The sequence below is a fragment of the Notechis scutatus genome, chromosome 4, assembly GCF_049901735.1.
Source record: "Notechis scutatus isolate UNSWTSFEM ecotype Mainland chromosome 4, rNotScu1.2, whole genome shotgun sequence".
Classification (NCBI taxonomy): domain Eukaryota; kingdom Metazoa; phylum Chordata; class Lepidosauria; order Squamata; family Elapidae; genus Notechis; species Notechis scutatus.
Genome location: NC_142012.1, coordinates 37081932 through 37105196, shown reverse-complemented (window position 1 = coordinate 37105196; position 23265 = coordinate 37081932). Strand labels below are relative to the sequence as shown.

The 23265-nt window shown below is 36.1% G+C and overlaps 1 protein-coding gene across 1 annotated transcript in view; it reads left to right on the top strand.

Annotated features, from left to right (window-relative positions):
* The first annotated feature begins 642 nt into the window (after positions 1-642).
* The window catches only part of FAT4 (FAT atypical cadherin 4), a 113137-nt gene continuing 90514 nt past the window's right edge, over positions 643-23265 (top strand). The window contains exon 1 of the mRNA XM_026667024.2: positions 643-7157. Within this exon, the coding sequence (XP_026522809.2) occupies positions 1866-7157 (5292 nt within the window). The 5' untranslated portion in view covers positions 643-1865. The remainder of the gene's footprint in view (positions 7158-23265) is intronic.

The following is a 23265-nucleotide window of genomic DNA, read 5'->3' as shown; positions in this document are numbered from 1 at the left end:
TCCCACACATCTGGTTGTAATAGTTTAGGTGAAACTTGTACCGCTGCGCAAGAAAGCAACTTCGGTCAAACTTTTTATTATTCTCGCCCGGGTGAGAAAATTCAAAGCAACCCACCCCCTTCCAACGGAGATAATATAGTTCAAAAATAAATCCGCGTCGCCCCTTTCCCAGACATGCTTGCTTAATAATCCCTTTCGGACTTATTGTTGATTGCGGGCCATTCAGTGTGGATTTAGCCTCCACCCCATCCTTTCCTTTTTCTTCTCTTTTTCTCTGCGCAAAGCTGACATCTAAGCAGGGACGCGGACAGACTCCCCAGCTTCCCGGCTCTACTTCAGCCAAAAAATAATAATAAAAATAAAATAAAATACCCTAGCAGACCAGATTTCCCCTTCTCCGCCTCGTGTTCTCCACCCCCCTCTCCTGGCTGCCAATTTATTTGATTGACACCCTATGGAGCCATTGGGGCTCAGGTCAAAAAAAGGGGGGAGAGCTTCTCGAAAGCAGGCGATGAAGAGGCGGAGAGTCGATTTACTCCGACTCAATGAAAAGAAAGGTGGGCGGGGTGGGAGAGGAAAGACCAATTGGAGGAGGAGATGAAGATAGCGCGGACCCGCAGGGGGGAGAGGGGGGGAGTCGCCTCTGAAAGTAAAGAGGAAAGAGCTTAATGAGTACCGTACAAAGTTTCTGCCTGGCTCGCTGCTGTGCGGTGTGTGCGGGCAAGGAGGCTTTCCCCCCTCCCGCCCTCCTTTCTTTTCTTCCCGCGGAATCAAGCAGCTCCTCTGAGGGTGCGAGGGGGCTCGCAACGCCGAAGCGAGAGGCTGCCTGTATTGTCTTCCAAGGCAAAACCTTCGGGATTCCAAAAGTGGGCAACTGATGTTAACAGAGTCAAAGGACCAGTTGCTTTCCTTCCCCGCTTCCTCTCTGCCTGGCTCTCTCGCCTTCACTCTGGGACCCCTGCCTTTCACTTGCTTCCCTTCCCTTCCTTCCTTTCTTTCTTTTTGACACTCTTCCCTCCCTCCTCCCTTCAACCTCTCGAGAGAAAACGCTGAGCTCAGCGAATTTGCAAAAGCCGTTCGCCTGTCAAGAGCCCAGCCTGGAACCGAGCTGGTTGCGCCGCCGAAGGAGGCACGGAGGAGCGGCTCGCTTTAGCCCAGCGGAGAACTTTTCTTTCTAACAATGCCCGGCAGCAGCCTGGACCGCGCGGACGTCCCCGAAGTCTTCTTCGGCCGGCGGCGGCAATTCCAGCTTCGGCCGGACGGGGAAAGAGAAAAGTAAAGCTACGGAGGAGCAGCAGCAACAGCAACAGCAGCCCGTAAGTGAAGGAGGGACTGCTGGCACATCTTCCCTTTGGAAGGCGCTTTCGGTTGCCTGCCAGCAAAGCCGGGAGGCAGGAGGGAACTCGGCTCAACTCCTCTCCCCTTCAGCGGGGCATTTTGTGGAAGGGAACCGGCTCCCCGTCCTTTTTGCGCCGACCTCGGGGGCTGCGGAGGGTTCTTGGGCATGCAAACGCTCCCCGCTCGCACAAGTAGCTTGGGGAGGGGAACTGGGATCAGCCTGGCTCTCGTTGGAAGGCGGCAGCAGCAGCAGCAGTTCCTGGACCCTCCGCCGACTCTTCGCCTTGGGCTGGCCTTCGTCTGCAGCGGAGAGAGAGGGCGAGAGATGCCCGCGGGGGCGGAGGCGTTGACAGCCCTTCTCTTCCACCTGAGCGCTCCCGGTAATGTGGATTTGACGCTGCTTGCCTGACGCTCGCTGGACTTTCCGCCTTGTTGGGTTGGTTTGCTTTGGTTTGCGGGCTGTCCTGGACTGTGGCTGTTATTACACAGATTTGCTTCGCTTCCCTACGTTGTCCCTCATCTGCATCATGGGCTGCTGGAGGGTGGGCAGCACTTCTTCTTCTTTGCTTCCTTGCCTTGCGGTCTTCCTCCTGCTGCCGCTTCGTGCCTCCACTGAGCCCAGGCAGCTTTTCAAGGTGCTGGAAGAGCAGCCACCAGGCACCTGGATAGGTACCATTGCCACCCGTCCGGGCTTCACCTATCGCTTAAGTGAGCACCATGCTCTTTTCTCCATAAATGCTACATCCGGAGATCTGCACACACTTGCCACTATTGACCGGGAGAGCCTGACCAGCGATGTGATGGACCTTGTGGTGCTTTCCAGCCAGCCGACGTACCCGAGTGAAGTGCGCATCATGGTGCTTGACCTCAACGACAATGCACCTGTCTTCCCAGATCCTTCTATTGTGGTGACTTTCAAAGAGGACACAGGTAGCGGCCGACAGCTTATCTTGGACACAGCTACTGATGCAGACAGTGGAACCAATGGGGTAGACCATAGCTCTTACCGCATTGTGGGTGGCAATGAAGAGGGCCGATTCCGACTTAACATCACTCTTAATCCTAGTGGAGAAGGAGCCTTCCTGCACTTGGTCTCTCGTGGTGGGCTGGATAGGGAAGCTACTTCAGCCTATCAGCTGCTGGTGCAGGTGGATGACAAAGGGGAGCCTCAGAAACATGGATTCCTACAAGTCAATGTCACTGTTCAGGATATCAATGACAACCCACCTGCTTTTAGCCAGACTCTCTACCAAACTCGAGTGCGTGAAGATGCACCAGTTGGGGCCAGTATTCTTCAGGTAACGGCAGCAGATGCTGATGAGGGCACCAATGCTGATATCCAGTATCGTCTGGAGAGGGCAGAGAGTACTGGAGGAGATGGAAGTGGGATATTTCCTTTTGAGGTGGACCCTGAAAGTGGGGTCATCCGTATCCGGGAGGTTTTGGACTATGAATCTCAACGGCAATACTCACTAACACTTCAGGCTATTGACCGTGGAATACCAGCTTTGAGTGGCCGTGCTGAGGCTCTAATCCACCTGCTTGATGTGAATGATAATGAGCCAAGGGTCAAATTTCGCTATTTCCCAGCCACTTCCCGTTTTGCCTCTGTAGATGAGAATGCAGCACCTGGCACAGTTGTGGCATTGCTGACTGTGAGTGATGCTGATTCACCAGAAGCCAATGGGAATATTTCTGTATCCATCTTGGGTGGGAATGAACAGCGCCATTTCGAGGTCCAGAGCAGCAAAGTACCCAATCTCAGTCTTATCAAAGTGGCAGCTGCTCTTGATCGAGAACGCATTTCCACCTATAATCTCACCGTGGCTGTGACTGACAACTTTGGAAGTTCTCCTCCATCACCTGATTCAGTCCCTTCTTCTCTGAGTCCAGATGGCGCCTCTTCTGCCCCAGTGAGCCGCTCTTCTGTGGCCAGCCTTGTCATCTTTGTGAATGATATCAATGATCACCCACCTGTTTTTGGGCAGTCAGTATATCAAGTCAATATTAGTGAGGAAGTACCACCAGGCAGCTATGTACAGGGCTTAAGTGCTACAGATCATGATTCTGGTCTTAATGCCAACCTGAAGTACAGCATAGTTTCTGGAAACGAGTTGGGTTGGTTTTGTATTAGTGAACACAGTGGCCTAGTTACTACTAAGAGTGTTGATACTGTCATGGCTACATCTCTGCTAGGTATTTCTGGTCAAGACATGGCAGCATCTGGTGGGCTGGACCGGGAAATAGTTTCACAAGTGGTTCTGAATATTAGTGCCCGTGATCAGGGTGTGCAACCTAAAATTTCCTTCGCAAAACTGGTAGTGAATATCCTGGATGTTAATGATGAAAAGCCCCAATTTAGTAAGCCAGATGGGTATCATGTTTCAATAGCAGAAAATACCCCTCCAGGAACTGAATTGCTAGTCCTCACTGCTGTGGATGGTGACTTGGGAGACAATGGGACTGTGACATTCATCCTGCAAGAGAGCGAAATTGGGGGAAATTCAGGTGGTTTTCCAATAGTTAGTTGGGGAGCCTTTCACTTGGATCCTGTTTCAGGTAGACTTAGCACAATCTCACAGTTAGACAGGGAAGAACAAGAACACTATTCACTGCATGTCCTGGCCACTGATTTGGGCAATCCTGCTCTCTCTTCAGTGGCTCTGGTCAATGTGAGCTTGCTTGATGTGAATGATAACAGCCCTTTATTCTACCCTATTCAATATTTTGCTCACATCCAAGAAAACGAACCTTCAGGCAGCTACATTGTCACTGTGTCTGCTAGTGACCCAGATCTTGGACTCAATGGCAGAGTTAGGTATAGTATCTCAGCAGGAGATACTTCCAGATTTCAAATTCATAGTCAGACAGGGGTTATCACCACAAAAACCACTCTGGACAGAGAAGAAAAAACTGCTTATCAATTACAAGTAGTAGCCAGTGATGGTGGCAATTTGCAGTCGCAGAATCAGGCCATAGTTACAGTCACTGTTTTGGATACTCAGGATAACCCCCCAGTATTCACTCAGGAAATCTACAGCTTTGTGGTGTTTGAAAATGTTGCCCTGGGTTATCATGTAGGCAGTGTTTCTGCCCACACTATGGATCTCAACATCAACATCACATATCTGATCACTACAGGTGACCAAAAGGGTATGTTTGAAATTAACAAAATGACTGGCTTGATCACCACTGCTGGTATTATTGACAGGGAAGAGCAAGCATTTTACCAGCTGAAAGCAGTGGCCAGTGGTGGAACAATAACTGGAGATGCTCTGGTCAATATAACAGTTAGAGATTTAAATGACAATTCACCCCACTTTCTTCATGCAGTGGAAAGTGTGAATGTGGTTGAAAATTGGAATACGGGGCATACCATTTTCCAAGCCAAAGCTGTTGACCCTGATGAAGGTGCAAATGGCAGGGTTGCTTACAGCCTAAAACAAAATCCTAAAAACCTGTTTAGTATTGATGAACAAAGTGGTGCTATCAGTTTGACAGGGCTTCTTGATGTAAACGATGGGTCTTATCAAGTGGAGATTATGGCCTCTGATTTGGGAGTTCCAGAACATTCCTCTAGTTTCATTTTAACTGTTTCTGTTCATGATGTAAATGATAACCCACCAGTATTTGATCAGATTTCTTATGAAGTCATTATTTCTGAATTGGAGCCTGTGAATTCCAGATTTTTTAGTGTGCATGCTTCCGACAAGGATTCAGGTACAAATGGTGAAATAACTTATAACATAATTGAAGGAAATACAGGAGATGCCTTTGGCGTATTTCCAGATGGCCAGCTGTACATAAAAAGTGAACTAGACCGTGAAGTGCAGGACAGATATACACTATTGGTTGAGGCTTCTGACAGAGCAGTAGAACCACTCAGTGCCACAGTAAATGTTACTGTTATTCTGCAAGATGTAAATGACAACAGACCACTGTTTAACAGCACCAATTATGTTTTTTATTTTGAAGAGGAACAGAAAGGTGAATCCTTTGTAGGTAAAATAAGTGCTGTTGACAAAGATTGTGGATCTAATGGGGAAGTCAGATATTTGTTTGCACACATGCAGCCTGATTTTGAATTGAATGCTCTAAGTGGAGAAATAAAAAGTACTCATCAGTTGGACAGAGAATCCCTGATGAGACAAAGGGGAGTTGCTGTATTTACACTTACAGTTATTGCAGTAGATCAAGGGTTGCCAAAGCCTTTAAGAGATCAGGCAATAGTGCAGGTGTACATGAAGGATATAAATGATAATGCGCCAAAGTTTTTGAAAGAACTGTACCAAGCAACAATATCAGAATTAGCCCCAAACCTAACACAAGTTTTAAGAGTTTCTGCTTCAGATGTCGATGAAGGTAATAACGGACTAATCCACTATTCTATAATTGAAGGAAATGAAGAAAACCAGTTTGCGATAGACACTGGCACTGGCCAGGTGACTTTAATTGGGAAATTAGACCATGAAGCTACTGCATTTTACTCACTTACAATCCAAGCAGTGGATTCTGGGACAGATCCCCTAAGCTCCCTTTCTATGCTGAACATCAATGTGTTGGATGAAAATGACAACAGTCCTTCATTCCCTAAAACTGTTTTATTTGTTGATATCTTGGAAAACATGAGAATTGGTGAACTTGTAACTTCAGCCACTGCTACAGACTCAGATTCAGGTGACAATGCTGACCTTAATTACAGTATTACAGGAACGAATAATCATGGCACATTTAGCATTAGTCCTAATACTGCCAGTATTTTCCTTTCAAAAAAGTTGGATTTTGAAACACAGTCATTGTATAAACTAAACATAACAGCAAAAGACAAAGGGAGGCCTCCGCGGTCTTCCACCATGTCAGTTGTAATATATGTCAGGGATTATAATGACAACCCACCCATGTTTCCAGCTGGAGACATATTTAAGTCTATTGTTGAAAACATTCCTATTGGGACCTCGGTCATTTCTGTAGAGGCTCATGATCCTGATGCAGACATTAATGGGCAGTTGGCATATACAATCATCCAGCAGATGCCAAGGGGAAACCATTTCCATATAGATGAAGTCAAAGGGACAATATATACAAGTGCTGAAATAGACCGTGAATTTGCTAATCTCTTTGAATTAACAGTCAAAGCCATGGATCAGGCTGTGCCTATCGAATCTAGAAGATTTGCTTTGAAGAATGTGACAGTTCTTATAACTGACCAAAATGACAATGTTCCAACTTTTGTATCCCCAAATGCTTTGGCTGTAGAACCTTCTGTTGTAATAGGTACAGTCCTAACTACAATTGTGGCTGCCGATCCTGATGAAGGAGCAAATGGGGAAGTTGAATATGAAATAATTAATGGGGTCACCGACATATTTATTCTGGATCGCTACAGCGGAGAACTGAGAGTGTCATCAGCTTTAGTGCTATCCCAGCTTATGTATAGCTTCATCATTTCAGCCACAGACCTTGGCCCTGAAAGAAGAAAATCAACCACTGAGATGACTGTAATTCTACAAGGACTTGATGGCCCTATTTTCACTCATCCAAAATATATTACTATTTTAAAAGAAGGCGAACCTATTGGGACAAACGTGATATCCATTGAAGCAGCTAGTCCTCGAGGGCCAGAAATTCTGGTGGAGTATTTCATTGTATCAGTACGTGGTGAGGACAAAAAGTTTGGCCGCCTCTTTACTATTGGCCGCCACACTGGGGTGATTCAGACTGCTGCTGTTTTGGACAGGGAGCAAGGAGCACGCCTGTATCTGGTGGATGTTTATGCCATTGAAAAATCTGCAGCTTCCCCTCGGACCCAGAAAGCTGAGGTAAAGATTTTTGCTTATTTCATTATTTTTCTTTCCTGTCCTTGTCCTCTCTCTCCATATACCTTTTAATCTCCAAAATACAACACTATTGTTTGTTTGCTTTCTTATCATCTTAAACTCTCATGGTGTGCAGTATTTATTAGTACTAGTTCTTTCATTGTGACTTCTGAATAAACACTTTTAATCTTGGAAGTGTTACTTTCTTTAGAATTAACAAGATACTGTCACACTTCAGAAGTAATTTGTGTGATGGTATATGAACAAATATTTCTCTGCATAATTAGTACTTGCCCCAAATATTTTGCTAGTTTTGAACTAAAGTGTAGAGTTTGAATATTTTTGTGTTTGACTCATTTAAGTAAAAAATATGAAGTGTAAGGGTATTTATTATTGTTCTATCTCTATTGCCCTGCAATTTGCATTACCTGTTTTATACCTGATATTTTTAAGTGTAGGCAAAGGGCAATTAGAGGAAAGAAATTTTGCTTTAGGGTTGATTTCAGCTTAAATTGTTATATATGGATATATATTTTTTACTGTACCACACTGTGACTTTTTCTTCTTAATTATTATACAATAATACAGTGTTGGATGAGACCCAAGGAAACTTAGCTGGTTCTTCCAAATGAGTTTCCCTTTACCACTCTTTCCAGTTTCTATTTCTCAAGCCTTGCCAATATTCAGCTTTATAAAAACATGCAGAAAAGATGAGAGTTACAGAAGCCAAATGGTGAATATCAGAATGATTTTTTTATTTCAGTGTTTCTAGCTACATGGATTCCAAAACATTACAAGGACATCACTACTACTACTACTACTAATGTTATTGTTATTGTTATTATTATTTTGTGTCATGGATATGTTGATTTACATAACTTTCCTAAGCTAGAGCCTGCTTTGTCTGTTGGGGACATAAAGAAAATACAGTGCCAGCTAAGGTGGGGGCTTTCCTTTTCCGTTTGACATTGTTTGAGCCCTCATTTCTGCATAGTATTCTGACTTGTGTTTTTACTCACAAAAACCTGGAACATTCAGTCAGCAGGGGATGCCGGAAGTGGAGAATGACTCATTGGCTTCTGTTATGGTGTAAGAACTTGAGCTCTGAACTCAAAACAGAATTGGACAGTATAAAAATTGCAGCCAAGGAATATTACCTTAAGCATATGGTCTTACTTAATTAAGTGATCATGTGAAATTCACCTCATAAACATACTTAATTTTGGATTGTAAAACTGCTATATTTTAAATTGAAATAAGCATGATATATGCCTGTTATCATATGCAGTGATTTGATTCCAGTTATGACATTATTCTTGATTAAGTATTTGAAGCTGCAGAATTCTGAGATCTTGGTATACGTGCTTGATTAACCCATATAACAGAATTATTTACTCTGGAGTAGTCCCTGAACTACTTTGCCTAGGATGTGCTTGGTTTTTTTTTTTCTCCAAATATGTCAATGAAGTCACCAGAAATCAAGTCTGATTCTAATTTGTCTTTAAAGGCTTATTTATTTGTTTGTTTTTGTTTGTTTGTTTTATCAGGAGAGAAATTATGCAAGCCTAACCACATAATTTCTTGCATCATTTTATAATTGCATTAAAAATAAATGCATTTTAACTAAATAGTAATTTAACTATTGCTATTGGAAGGAATCTTACCATATTTAATATATTCAATGAATATTACTGTATAATATGATAAAAAAAGGATGACACTGTTTTCTTTGTCCTCAAGTTCAGTCCAGTTCAACCAAGGCAGCTAAAATAAATTTTAAATTTCAGCATGGGCTGTGATTTTACATGCATTCATATTAGCTTGGTCCCACTGAACTTAATGTGGTTTAACATTTCATAGAACTATTATTAATTTGTTTTTATATTTGAATCATAATGAAATTATATATGATTGTATAGCAAATAGTTCATTAAGTGAGGCATCAAAATTATTTGAGTAATGACATTCCTGTGAAAACAGCACATTATTGCAAGGAAAAAAGATTTGAGCAAAATAATTACATTATTTGTACCGTATTTTATATTGTTACAATAAAAACACAGTTTAATATGAAAAATGAATTTATTGTATATACTCAAATCTAGTATTTGTTGTTAGTGCTAGATTGTGCTTACTTTATATCGACAGTGATGCTTTTTTAGAACAAAGTCTTATTGACTTGCACACTTGCATAAGCTTGCATAGCATAGAATTCCAAACCCTAATAATACATTAAATGCTTCAAGGTGTGCAACTTTAGAATTGACATATAACAAGAGGAAGCTCATACAGGTTTTTATTTCCTTTTTTATTTTTAATGACTTTTTCTAATACAGCAATAGCAATTGCACTTAGACTTATATGTCACTTCACAGCCCTCTCTCTAAGTGGTTTCATAGAGTCAGCATATTGCCTCCAACAATCTGGGTCCTCATTTTACCTATCTCAGAAGGATGGAAGGCTTAGGCTGCTCAGAATCAAACTCCTGGAGTGAGCAGTGAGTTAGCCTATTTTAACAAGAAGCATTCTAACCACTGCACCACCATTGCTCTTATATGCCTAAATGTGCTGTTTCAATAAAATTTGCACAAATTATTACAAAGGAATGTCATTTTTCCCAATGCCATATCTAAAGACTGTCATCTTCCCTATCTCCTGTTTCCATTTGGGGGACTTATATGCTTAATAGTGGTTTCATTGTCATCAATTTCAATTGATAGTCTTTATAGCAACAAAAATACCACTTGATCTTCTGTCAGCAATAAAACTAGCAGTTCTTAAATCCAAAAAGTGTAACAGCCTGATCTTTGTTTGATTTTTCATGTTTTGAAATCAGAGTACAATTTATAAAGCTATTTTAACTTTCAGAAAGCTGGTCCAGATATTATGATAAAAGAGCTTATTGAATCTGCCCAATACTAATTTTAGGTAAATGGCAGTATCAACAGCTTTATTGAACATCTTTACAGTAAGGTGGTACAATATGAAAGAAAGGAAAAGAAAAGAAAACACCCAGTCATTGTTGCTGCTGGATCCACTGGTTCCTGGATTACGCCTGGCACTAACATTGTTGATGCACCTATCCTTAATGAGAAAAGAATGTTTCACAATAGATTATAAATTAGGAAACAGATATGAAGACCTATATTAGTCTTTGATTGGGAAATTTTTGATCAGGAAATTTTTAAGATGTCCCATGATAAAGCAGGCAATTTTAGAATCTTTGCTAGGGTTAAGGTTTCATGCATGGTTTGCTTTCCAAGAACTGTGTGCTTTAGGATAATGGGTGAAATAATCATTATTTTAAAAAAAAGATTCTTTTAAGGATTTGGGATTTTTGCCTAAAATTCACTTTTTAAGAGTAGGAGAAACATGTGATAACAGGCTTGAAAGATTCTGCAAAAGCAGAGTTTATGCTTCTGGATAAAATAGATAGAGTAATATGTATGCAAGATTTTTTCTTGTGTATTTTCCATCCCAAATCCATTTAAAACAATTCTGCAATTTTATCTAGGCAGGCATTTATTAACTGGCATTGATTGCTGTACTATCTTTATTTTAAAACAAACACTAGTATAAAGTTGTGGAAACATTTTGATTAAACTCATGTGAAGAAAACTAATCTCATGTAGAAATTTCAAATGTTATCTTTAACTGCTTACACAATAGAAGTGTTAGATTTGTTTAGCAGGGTGTATTGGAGCATCCTTTTTTCACACAATTGAATGTTTTGTTAATTTCTCACGTATTTTTATTGTAATTATATATAGACAAAGATAAATATAGAACAATTACTTAAGTGATATGTGCTTTCATTGATTTTGAAATATAAGTACCAGCATAGGGCTGCAACTCTATGCACTAATTGAAAGATGATTCCAAAGCAGACACTTCTCTCTCTTTCTTTCTGTCTCCCTCTCCCCCCTCTCCCCCTCTCCTTCCCTTCCTCCATCCCTCCCTGCCTCTCTCCTCCTCTGCACAGATCTTCTCTATTTGGAATAGAAAATGATACTGCCTTTAAAAGGTCATGGAATCTATTCACAAGTAACAATAAAATTTAATTCTGTAAAACTGAATATACTATGTAAAGTTACCATATCTGGGCTGCAAAAATCTGGATGATCACCATATTTATTGTGTCCATTTCGGCATCCTGTCTTTGCGGTAACTTTAGTCTTGAGATATGCCCCTGTAAATGCATTTGTTATTTAGTTGTACATAACTTATTGGTCTAACTTTACAGTGTGTAAGATTAAAAATTCCTTATGATGGTATGGTAGGTTCATTAAAATGATTGAATTTTACAAAGTCCTCTGCAATGATTAAGGTAGATAGATTTTCATAAAACAATTTAGATTCCCTGTTGATCTGTCTGTTTCTCCATTTTATTTCCACCACTGGTGTTTCTGTAATCCATCATGAAGCCTCCTGCTGTGTGAATGAGAAAAGAAATATTTCCACCACAGGTGGACCAGATTGCCTTCACTTCTCAATTGTTTATTGGCTTTCTCTCTTTGGCTTATATCTAGATTGGTTTCTACTGGCTCCTTGCAAGGTCAACAAAAAGCATTTGATTTCTAGTAGGAGATACTTTAGAACTTTTTAAAATTAACCCCAGTAAGGAAAAGGAAAGTAATATACCAAAGACTGGCATGTTTGGAGAAAATTATTAGCAGTTTAATAAAACACAAGCATGATTCCTTTTACTTATTTCAGTAGGATTTAATCCTACATAATATAGGCTTGATTCACTTGTAAAATGCAACATACTGGTATGTGTTCATTTTTTCATGAAATTGTCGTTAGATGAATTATTGTTTGAATGTAGCAGAGTAAGACTTTTTGTCTCAGATTATGGAGCCTTGGGTATATTTCCCCCAATCCATAGTTCAAAGTGAAAACTTCAGATTTCTGAGTAGTGAGAAGTAACAAATCAACTCATTTGCATACTTTCTTGGTGATTTAGTTTCCCTCTCAGTTTTTCCTTTTATATTACTGAGATGCCTGGAATCCAATAATAGCAATATGCTACTCATAGGGAAGCTAATACCTAGACATTGTTATTTTGGACTACCATATTTAGAGAACTGGTTTACTTTCTCCAAGTATATGATAAAACCTATGAAAATTAATCCATACATTAAGGTAGAGGATCAGGTAAAAGTATTTTTTTTTAAATTGCAGAGTTTTGATTGAAATTTTCATATGGTTCTAAAGGTTATTTTTTTCCAAACATGAGAATGTTTGGAATGTTACTGAGATTTTCAAAACTTCCTTTGTTTGACATTTCCATTATCTTAGTTGGAAGCCAGGTAGTGTCCACCTAAGGTTTTCTGAACTGTATTGCAAAATACAATATTCCACTAGATGGCAGCAAAGTGGTACAGAACTTCCAAAGTCTGCTGCCACCTAGTTTTCTTTTTTCTTTTTAAAAGCAGAGATATGTTAGTTCTAATCCATTTTCATCCCTAGATGGCAAAAAATAGCTAAGATGATAACATTAATAAAATGGGATCATTTTAAATTATATTGGAAATCCATATATACTTTCTTTTTCTTTCACCCCCACCCCATGTGTTAGTGTGTATGTGTGTGTGAAGTCTGCACACATGTTTGTGTGTATGTTTAAATAAATTTCTAAGCAGATAGAATGGCAATTTATAGGAGTGGGGAGGCAAGATAATTAAAGGTTCTTATTTATAGCAAAAAAAATAGGTTATATCAACTAAAGTTCAACAGAAAAATAATGTACGTTTTCAATAACTTGTTTTATGGAAGAAAAAAGAACATTTTGAAATGTTAGACGTCTTTTTTCAATTACAGACTGTTTTCATTTTTGTAAAAAGGTTGGGAAAAAATAACTATACAATTGTGTGTAAAATGTAGTTTGGCACAAGTTCCTTTATCTGTCAAAGAAATAAAAGTTTCAGTTACCAACTCATAATGCATAATTAACTATAATTAAACAAGAGTCAATAATACCAAGCTTTTTTAATCATAACCTTGACAGGGATAATTATAGTAATACATTGTTTAATGAATTTATAGTAAAGAATAATGTAAAGACTACAGTTTATGGAGAAGAGAGAGAGAGAAAAAAATGTGCTTGCCAAAATACTTGGCCTCAAACAAAATGAAGAAGGAATAGTAACTGATTAATAGGAATTACTATTATTGTTACTGTTACTATTAGTATTATTTTTCTCTGATCAGTTCTTTGCATATGTCTTCTCTACATAGTATGTGTGCAGTAGAAAAACTATAAAGTAATAAAAAGCAATTACAAAATAAATAAGGATAAACACATTCCAGAAACCATTGTTCTGCTGTGACTTCATTTAACAAGGGGCACAACAATCCTGCTTTAACAAACAAGGCAGGGCGTACTTGAAATTAAGACTCCATGAAAAATATGTATAATTAGGGTTGAATTTGTAGCAAAGTAATATTAATGCCTCTTGCATGACAATTAAATAAGAGACCATATGATATAAAACAGATCACCACCTCTAATGCTAAGTCTCAGGAGCTTTTTATAGAAATAAAAATAGTGAATTGCTGCAACCTAGCCCTTGCTTGGAAATAAGCACAACTCTTTAAAATGAAACAAAATGTAATTTGAATTTGTAATTTGGAAGCATATAGGAGGGCTAGAGAGAACAACTCATCCATTTGTTTACAATTAAATTGATGCATAATTATCTTTTATGTTAATATTCGTAAGTTTTTAAATGGGCTCATTTGTTTGGAAAGATATTTAATCCATTTAGCTTTCCACCTTTATGTTTATATTTTGTAAAGAGTTCATATAGTGGTACTACAAATAATGAGCAAGTAATGAAAACTCAATTTTTTGTTTTCAAACATCTGATCTAATATGAGTCCATTCAGATTCTGGTATATAATAGGAATTTCCTTATCAGAAAGAGCTATTATCATCATAAATTAATGTTCAACTTTGGTTTGTATAAGAAACAACTCATAAAGTGTTTTCTATTAATTTTATTTAATAACTAAATGTCATTATTGTACGAACAGGGAACATGTATTGTCTCTACCTTTTAACGTTTAAGTTTTAAGATTAAATCTTAACTTTATGTTCATAGTAATCTTGAAACTAATCATGAAAAAATAAATAAAAAGGCACTTCAAGTGTCTTATTAAAATCTGATGAAAATAAATCTTTTATCTTGATTACTTATAAACACCCATATCTTCAAATCTCATGTACCACATTTCTACAAATTATTTGACTTTTAAAATTTTCTTTTCTTTTACTGAAATCTGATGTATACAAGAGCATTTTTCTAAAGCATTTCATAGAGGTTCCAATATTTGGATGAGAAAAAAAACCTGAACTATGACAAATGTTGATGACTACAATTCCATTTGTATATGTTTATAAAGCTGTTAGAGAATGCATATTATCTATTTTTGTCTTGAAATTATATATTGTGAATATTACTTCTAGCTGCTATAGAACTATAAGGAATCAGAAAATTGAACTATTTTGGGGGATAGTGAATGCATTCATACTATTGCTATACACAAGAAAAAGTTTATTGGAGAAGAGTGTATTTGACAGATTGTATAAAATGGAACCCTCCATATTGATTTTTGTAGATTTGCTTTATGTATGAAATATATCAAAAAGCAAATATTTTTCCTTTCTAATTTCTAATATTTTCTTAATTTTTTTTCAGAAGCCATAGATTCCTGAGTAAAAAATCCTTCCTTAAAATATGAACAAAAACATGTTGCAATGTGCAATCAATTTGGAAGGAAGGATTTTCCATTGTGGAAGCTCCTCCTTTTCCCATCCAAAATTAATTTGTCTTCCTGAAAATATGTGGAAGCTTGTTTTGCCAGTTGAACCACTGGATTTTTCTTACTTCAGTTTAAGGTTCACAGACCATTTTATCAAAATCAGCATATTAAATTATGGGAAAAGCTTTATCTAACTATAGCATTTGGATTTATTGTACAATCATATATATGTACAGGGCTCACTGATTTCTTATATTAAAAATAACCATGTTTTGGGAAATCTAAAACATAATGTATAAAGTTACATTTGTAGTGCTTGTTTTTATATACAGTACAGTGTTTGAGGGTTTGTACTTCCAAGCAAATACATCTTCCATAAATAGCATATATATCTATATGTGAGTGCATATGTGCACACACAAACACACACACACACACACACACACACAGAGAGAGAGAGAGAGAGAGAGAGAGAGAGTATATATAGTATATACCCAGAACAATCTTTACTTTGTGTATGAACAACCTTAGAACTTGATTACACTTAATAGATCTATCATGTAATAATTTCTTTTTTATGATCTTTAGCTTAAAATATTCATTACTGAGTCTACTGATTGTTCAGCCAAGTATTAAAGAACTTTGGCTATTCAGTTCTTTCTTTCCTTTCAAAGAATGAGCTTGGAGAAGAGTGACTGATGTTCTGTTTGGTTTAAATGTTGCCACATAGCCCAGGGGAATAGTGGTGGTTTTAATTTATATTTTTTAGTTGGATCATGAGTGGTTTTACGTACTTTAGAGTCATTGTATATTACCTATCATTGGTTTCTAGTTGAAGGATCTGATGCTTTATTGAAAAATTAATAACTTTGTTTTTTAAAAAATAGCATCTAGTAATAATAGCAAGAACAATAACATAAAACCTTAAATTTCTGTGTTTGCTGGAGATAAGAAGGGAGAATGTGCAAATTTATGGCATTCTACAGATGTTTTTAAACAACAGTTAACAAATTCCATAATAATATTTCTGCTCCAGTCTCTACTATTGGGATGGATAGTCCTAGGGATGAAGTTGCAGCAAACAATAATACCATTTTGGTGGGGTGATGAGGAAAAGAAGATAAAGAAAAAAAATAGTTGTTTAAAAAAAACTTAGCTAAATCTACTTCTAGAGTTTATAAGGCTTGGGAATGGTATTATCCACTTTACAGTAATACAGACCGCAAATAGCTCATTGGTGTTTTAATAAATAATGTCATTGTACTTGTAAAACTGTGCAATACAACCTACAGTAAATATAAATGAAATGGGACTGACATATCTTTTGTCCAGAACCACATGCAATGAGAACTCCATAGAGCACCAGAATCTCTTGGACATTGCCACAGCTTCTAAGTTCTGCAACCTATTTATCTGCTGTTTCCAAGTCTAAGAGCATCACAGACATGTTTTGCCTGCAATGTAATGGTTTCTATTGGCTGATATGAGTGACCTCAAATCATATTGTCCAATGATTTTGATGCAGACTCACAAGGTTAACATAAAATAAGTTTCTATAGAAGACAGTAATCAGTACTAGATCAGTGGTTCTTAACCTTTTTAAAATGTGTGGCACAAAATTGAATGCAGTACTGGTTCAATGACTCATCAGAAAAATATTTTAAATCTGTAACACATAGTTCAAGGGGAAGTTTCACAGTTTTAAGTTATACATTTCAGACATAGAAAAGAAGATAAAAATCTTGTGGCACAGTAGAAACAAGTCCCTGGCACAACTACGTCGCAACATGCCTGTTGAGAAGAACTTCTAACAACTACCTTAAAAGGGCATATCCTGTTGATCCAGGTAAATCAAGGGTGTTTATAGCAGGAAAAAAACATCCCTCAGATAATCAAGCCCAAATTGGATAGAGTCCAATGCGTTCATTTTACAGTTGAAGCTCAATTTTTTTTAGTTTCTAACATTATTTAACAAATCAATTTTTATTATATAAAATTTAAAGGGAAAATGAAGCAGCTTAGCCTTTCTCTATTAAAATAAGTGGAGCCAAAGAGCACTCCACTTTCATTGGATTGTTCTTCTATTGTGTTTCAGGTTTTATAGCACTGGAGATCATGAAATGGGCAATTTAGTTAATAGATTGGGTTGTTAAATCTTCATTCTCTCCACCCCTCTTTCATTATCTCCTCCTTCCCCATCATACACTATAGAATATTATGAACAAAAATGATTATAGTTTATTTACCTGCATATGATCTAATAGTTGTTAATTTCTATCAACAGATAATCTGTTATTGTAACAATAATGTTAACCTTCTGCAAAAAGTATGTTTTGCATCTTAAAGAAATGTTCTTAAAAGGTCAATAGACTTTGGAGTACTATTATCCTATTTGGCATTAACACTCAAACTCTAGATGCTGATTAGTAATGCTTTAAAATAAAATCGTTTGAAGTTCTATGGACTGCTTCTTCCATCATTTATAATGTTTTCTCTGGTCACAAAGAAGAAACACTTATTCAAACCTCTTTACAAACTTTTTTTAGTGAAAACTTTTGGAAAGTTAAAAGGCTGTTGGGTATAGATGGGTTTCAACTGTCTGAATTTTCAAACTACTACAGAAGTTGATTTCTCTTTCTTTTTAATTGTTTTCTTTTTATCTTTTTTATTTTAAATCAGAAAGCACTTGACTAACATTGCTCTTTTTGGGTAACAAAAGTGTTGGAAAATCTTTAGACATTTTATTGCTGCACTTTTTCACAATAGAAAATAGCAAATAAAGGCCCTTTCCACTTGATTAGATAGTAAGGCGAACATCGTCTGAGTGAAGAAATACCTTAACATTCCCTGATTTTCCTCTCTTTTATATTATTGTCTCTCTCTATTTAATTTGACAAAATAAGAAAACTGTGCCTAATCAGCCACAATGCAGTCATTCAGAAAGAACTTAACTTTGCAGGAATTGATGCATTTTTATATTGCCTAATGACTTGAGGGAACTATTGCAACATGTGAAAAGTAAGGTTGGGGAAGAGAAAAAGAAAAATTATAGCCATCTTTTGGTTCACAGGAGCAAGAGATGCAGGTCATTGACTTGATTTTCATGGGAAGACTGACTCTGGCTTGCTCGCAGACTTGTTGACTAAACAACCTGATATTGACAGTCCTGGTTTGGGTGGGTGACGTGCAACATTATGCAGTGGTTCATTAAAGCAAAGTAAGGCAAGATCTAAAAGAAAGTTTTGAATGGAGAACAACAGTTCTAGTGTCCAGAACTGGACTTCTGTTTTCTTAGTGAAAATGTTATTTAGTATACTGAAAAAAACATTAATTATTAAAATGAGATGTCCTTGTTAATTAACTGAATTGAAATACAGAAATGATAAATAAGCTGAAATCTATCCAATTTTTTAAAAAGTGTTTTTTTTTTAAAGCTTGGAACAACAACTATATATATAGATTGGTTCTTTTATAAAGCAGTTTTTATAAAATATTCCTTGCGGTATTTGTTGGTTACCAAATTTTTTAGTCCAGGGCAGTCACATTCATTCATGAACAAATCTGATTTCCTTTGCCTACATTCCTCACTTTAATCTTTCTAAATATAATTAATTTTTATGCTCATAAATATAAATTTATGAATTAACCTTTATTCTTAGGTATGGTTATGAATTCTTATCCATCAGCATTTGGTGTCATTTTGGACATTTCTTATTTTTTATTAAATAAATCCATCTGCCTACTATATATGAAAAATGACTGTGTCAAAAGCACCTCAGTATTTCACTTTTCACACTTCATATCTTTGTATAAAGAACTAAGTCAGTATTTGTACTTCTGTCTATTGTGTTCACATAGCTATGGAATTTCCCAGAATAAAAGAGACTACAAAATCATTTTCTATAAACAAAAATAAAATCTTATTTTATTTGCATTTTCTGCCAGAATTAATGTCCTGTTCATACATCATTGATGATACCAAATACGCAAATAGTTATTAGTATATGTTATATGATTATAGTAGTGTATAGGAAAACCAACCACTGTTCTTCTATTCTAAAATACCTGTTGCAAGAAGACATTGAAAAATTAGAATTGGTTTGATCAATAATCTTGAGAAATTCTCTCCGTTTATTTGCAAAACATGAGTTAAGTAATTCTAATTTTTTTATCTTAATAAATATCTTTTTATTTTCCAGCAGTCAGTTAGAACTCAGTGTCCCACAACCAAATGGAGATTTTTTTTAACTTAATATATATCTTTTTATTTTCCAGCAGTCAGTTAGAACTCAGTGTCCCACAACGAAATGGAGATTTTGGTCATTTCTGAAAGGAATCAGTCAAGCTTCAAATGATCTTGCTAATTAAAAATAAATATAGAAAAAAGTAAACAATGCTGTAACCTATAGAGTAAGAGATTCACATATTTATACTTACAAGTGCTATAAAAAATTGGAAGTCACTTCTTTACAATCCTTTTTCTTTTCTTTGATTTCAGAACTTCTGTCTTTGGTATTCTCTTCTTTTTTTCTTCTTTTTCATTTTAAATATTATTTCTTGTTAATTTTTGTTCTGCATTCAAAACTCTAATAAAGTTATAAAGTATAAATAAATTTATAAAGTAATCTTGATAATCAAACACAGTGTTATGTTACTTTAAACATTAAACACAGAAAGTTATGTTACTTCTCTATGTAAAGATTCCTAGATCAAACATATTTTCAGAGGAGACATTTATGTCACAATACAATGAAACAACCAATACTATTGGTTATTTTTTGGTACATTCAAAGATACTTGTATTATTACAGTTCTTCATTTGGAGCAACAGAGGGTTGTCTTTATAGAGAAAATACTTCCTGAAAACCTGTTATTTTTTTTAAATACTTCTACCAGAGCATACTTTAGCTAAAGGTAAATCTAGCATGGCCTGACATTCTTAAGTAGTTATATGTGCTACAGCTGTGTATCCTGATTGATACAGTAATTCCCTAAAATGAGTAGTCCTGCTGACTTAACTGCGTGTGTATGTGGGTGTCGGCAGTATATCTACAGTACTTTCTTCCAAGGGGCACAAAAATGTTGCTGATAAAAGCTGTTTTGTCACTGTAACTCTCTTTGAATTTTTCAAAGGCCAAGATGACAGCTGCCTTTTTGCTTACAGGGACATCAAGGGTGGTCTCATTTTTGCACAAGCTAATAATTTGTCTTAAGCAAAGTGGTGCCTGCCATTATTTACTTCAACCACATTCTCCTTTTTATCTGGTAATAGTTGCAGATAAAGAATTGTTGAAGGCAGTGTTAACAATTCCTTATAAACTTTTTTATGATGTTAAATTATTTATATTGGCAAAGGTGGCAAATTATTTATATTATGCACCTCTCAGAAAGCCTCTCTGAGGGAGATCTGAGGCTGTTAAGAAATAGGAAATATAAATGAATGCATAATAAATAAATAAATAATAAGTAAATAAATAAATAAATAATTTGGACTTCATTAGTTGAATCATATTTAAATGTCTTATGAACACCATTCCATACTGTTTAGATCAATAGTAATCCGCCAAATACAAACACTTGGATTTTTATACCATTGAATTTTAATCCTAATATTATTATTTTTTACAAAATATACCATTTCATGATTACAATTTCTTCAGGTATTATAGAACCTTATAATTCACAAGCAATTATTAGTAATACCAGATAGAATAATAAGATGCTATTTCTTTCAGGTGTCCCCTTCTCTGTCTATATACTTCATTTTCCATTTCTGAAATCTACCTTTGTCTTTGTTGGACTGGTGGCTGGTCCAAGATCAGCCAGTTGGCTTTTATGGTTAGGCAAACTTGAACTTGTGGTCTCTTGCTTTCTAGCCTGGTGCCTTAACTGCTAGACCATACTGGCTCTGATGGGAATATCTGTAAATAATAAATATAGCAATACTCTCAAAATACTTGATAGTCACAATAACAGTTTTCATACAATAATCAGCACTTTACATTTAAAAATAATTAAAAAGAAAAACAGCAACAGCTTTGCACTAGCTGTTGGTTATTTACATTGTGGGAACACAAAATTTAACTACCATATAGAAGTTATATAGATATTGTAATGGTTCTTTTTAGTTGAAAATAGTTAAAATATTCAAGTAATGAGAGCACAAATAAAACATTTCTTAAAAGATTACATAAAACCTTACTCCCTAGCATATCTCTTGCATTCAGTCTTACAATCAGCAACTTGAACAAATTATAGGTATTCATTGTGGTTATTTTCTTATGAATTATCACTGTCAAATATAATCCTTAATTCATATGAAATTTAGTTACATTGAAATAATACATTTTAATACAGTTTTACAATTGAAATGATTGTTTTGGGATAATACAGTATTGGTTAAATTATATTTCAAGGTAATAAAATTATTTCTGAATATGAATTTAAGAGAAAAATTGGAATAAAAAGACATTGTTCTATTGATATTACTTTTCATCTATATCCAATACATCATGAAGGTAATATACTGCTGTCATTATTGTTACAGATTATGAACAATCTATTGGTGCTATCTTTTCATTGGTCATAGAATCCTTCCTGCTTGCCTTAGTCTCTTTCACCTTTCCTTCTCTAAAAGCAAAAACTAAACTTACTTTTCAGTTGATTATATTTCTGTTTGAACAACTTGGCTTTTTTTGTGTAATGTTGTTGTAGTTTTTGCTGTTCACTGATTATTTTTCTTATATTCTTAATTCATTAGAACTGAAGTATTTTCTAATAATGTGGGTGATATCCCCAGTTGTCAAGTTATATACCTCTTTTGTCAAATTGTCAAGCCTTGAATGAGTAATGACCTTAGAAAGAGTTGAAATATTGACCTCAAGGTGAAAAGCCTTATATCCATTACAAACTTTACAACACTCGCATCTTCCTACAAGTTTTTCTTCAAAAAAGGAAAATATGCTTAACATTGTAAAAATATAAAATTGTAGTTCTACCCATGTCTCCTCAGAATTAAAACACACTTTGTGAAGCTTATTCCCAGAATTTGTACTTATTCCAGTTGGAATTTAGTACAAATAAGTTTAACACATATATGTAAATTAAGCTATTTAATCTAAATAGTGTCAATATCATGAAGAAATTAATTTATTAAGTTAACAGTAATTAGTTAACAGGGTTAGACATTTGGAGATGAAATTTCTATGCACAGTGGGATAATTGGTCTGAATTATCATTTTAAAATAGGCTAAAGAAATAAAACTATGATTTTGAGGATACAATATAAAAGGGAAACATTAACAATCTGTGGCTTTAAAAATATATAGCCTTTTAGTGGTAGATTCTCCTGCAGCCTAATGGTAAACTATAATCAGGAAGTGTAAAGGGTCTTAGAAAGGGTGGTAGCTTCTTCTCCCACAGCAAGAGTACAAAGGATACTCTAACCACAAGCATAAAAGATCCTTGGCAATTTCCTATTCCACTGGTGTATGGATGTTTGTTCAGTGCAGTCCTATGTTCTGACAGCGACATTTTTCCAAGTAGCTAATCAGTAGACTGTCAAAATCCATGTCACCACTTTTCCCTTGAGATTTGGCTGGCCCCAACCCTGCCAGCCTTTTTAAAAACTCTTAGATATGGTTATGTTCCCAGACATGGAGATTGGAGTGTTAGTGGAGCCTATAGTATACAATGTTGTTTAGATTGGTTTGGTCTCTTGGCTTTTGCATTTGTGTTGCTGTGTTTTATACTATGAGTTGTATTATTTTTTACCTGCTAAGGCTCCTCAGAGTCACTGTGTGGACTTATATAATATAACTGATAAGTGTGCAAAGCATTGCATTAGTGGTTAGCTTAATACCTAAGTGTTAATGAGAGTGTAAAATCCATGATCATCCTGGCACCATCACAGTGCAAAAGTATGTAAATTAAAAATGGGCTACTTTAAAAGAATAACCTTCAAATCAGGCTCAACTTCTGGTAACTTTGTCAATATTCCATATAGTTTCTTAGCTTTTCTGTTCAAATACAAATTTTTGTCACAGTCCCAGAATGTTTGAAGAAACATTCAGAAATGAAATATTGTTACTGTAACAAGCACAGTGTCAATCCATTATGTTTTGAAAATAAAAATAAAAATAATTACATACAGCACATCTCCCAGACACAGATCTGAATTAATAATGCATAATAATAAGGACAAGGAAGAAGATGCTGAAGAATTTCTACTGAATATTATGCTTTGGAAGACTGTTGTGTTAACAAATGGCTTTTCATGCCTTATTGCCAGATTTTTTTCTACTTTCCTGTCTATATCCTTAAGGTGTATCAGGCCTTCCATCCA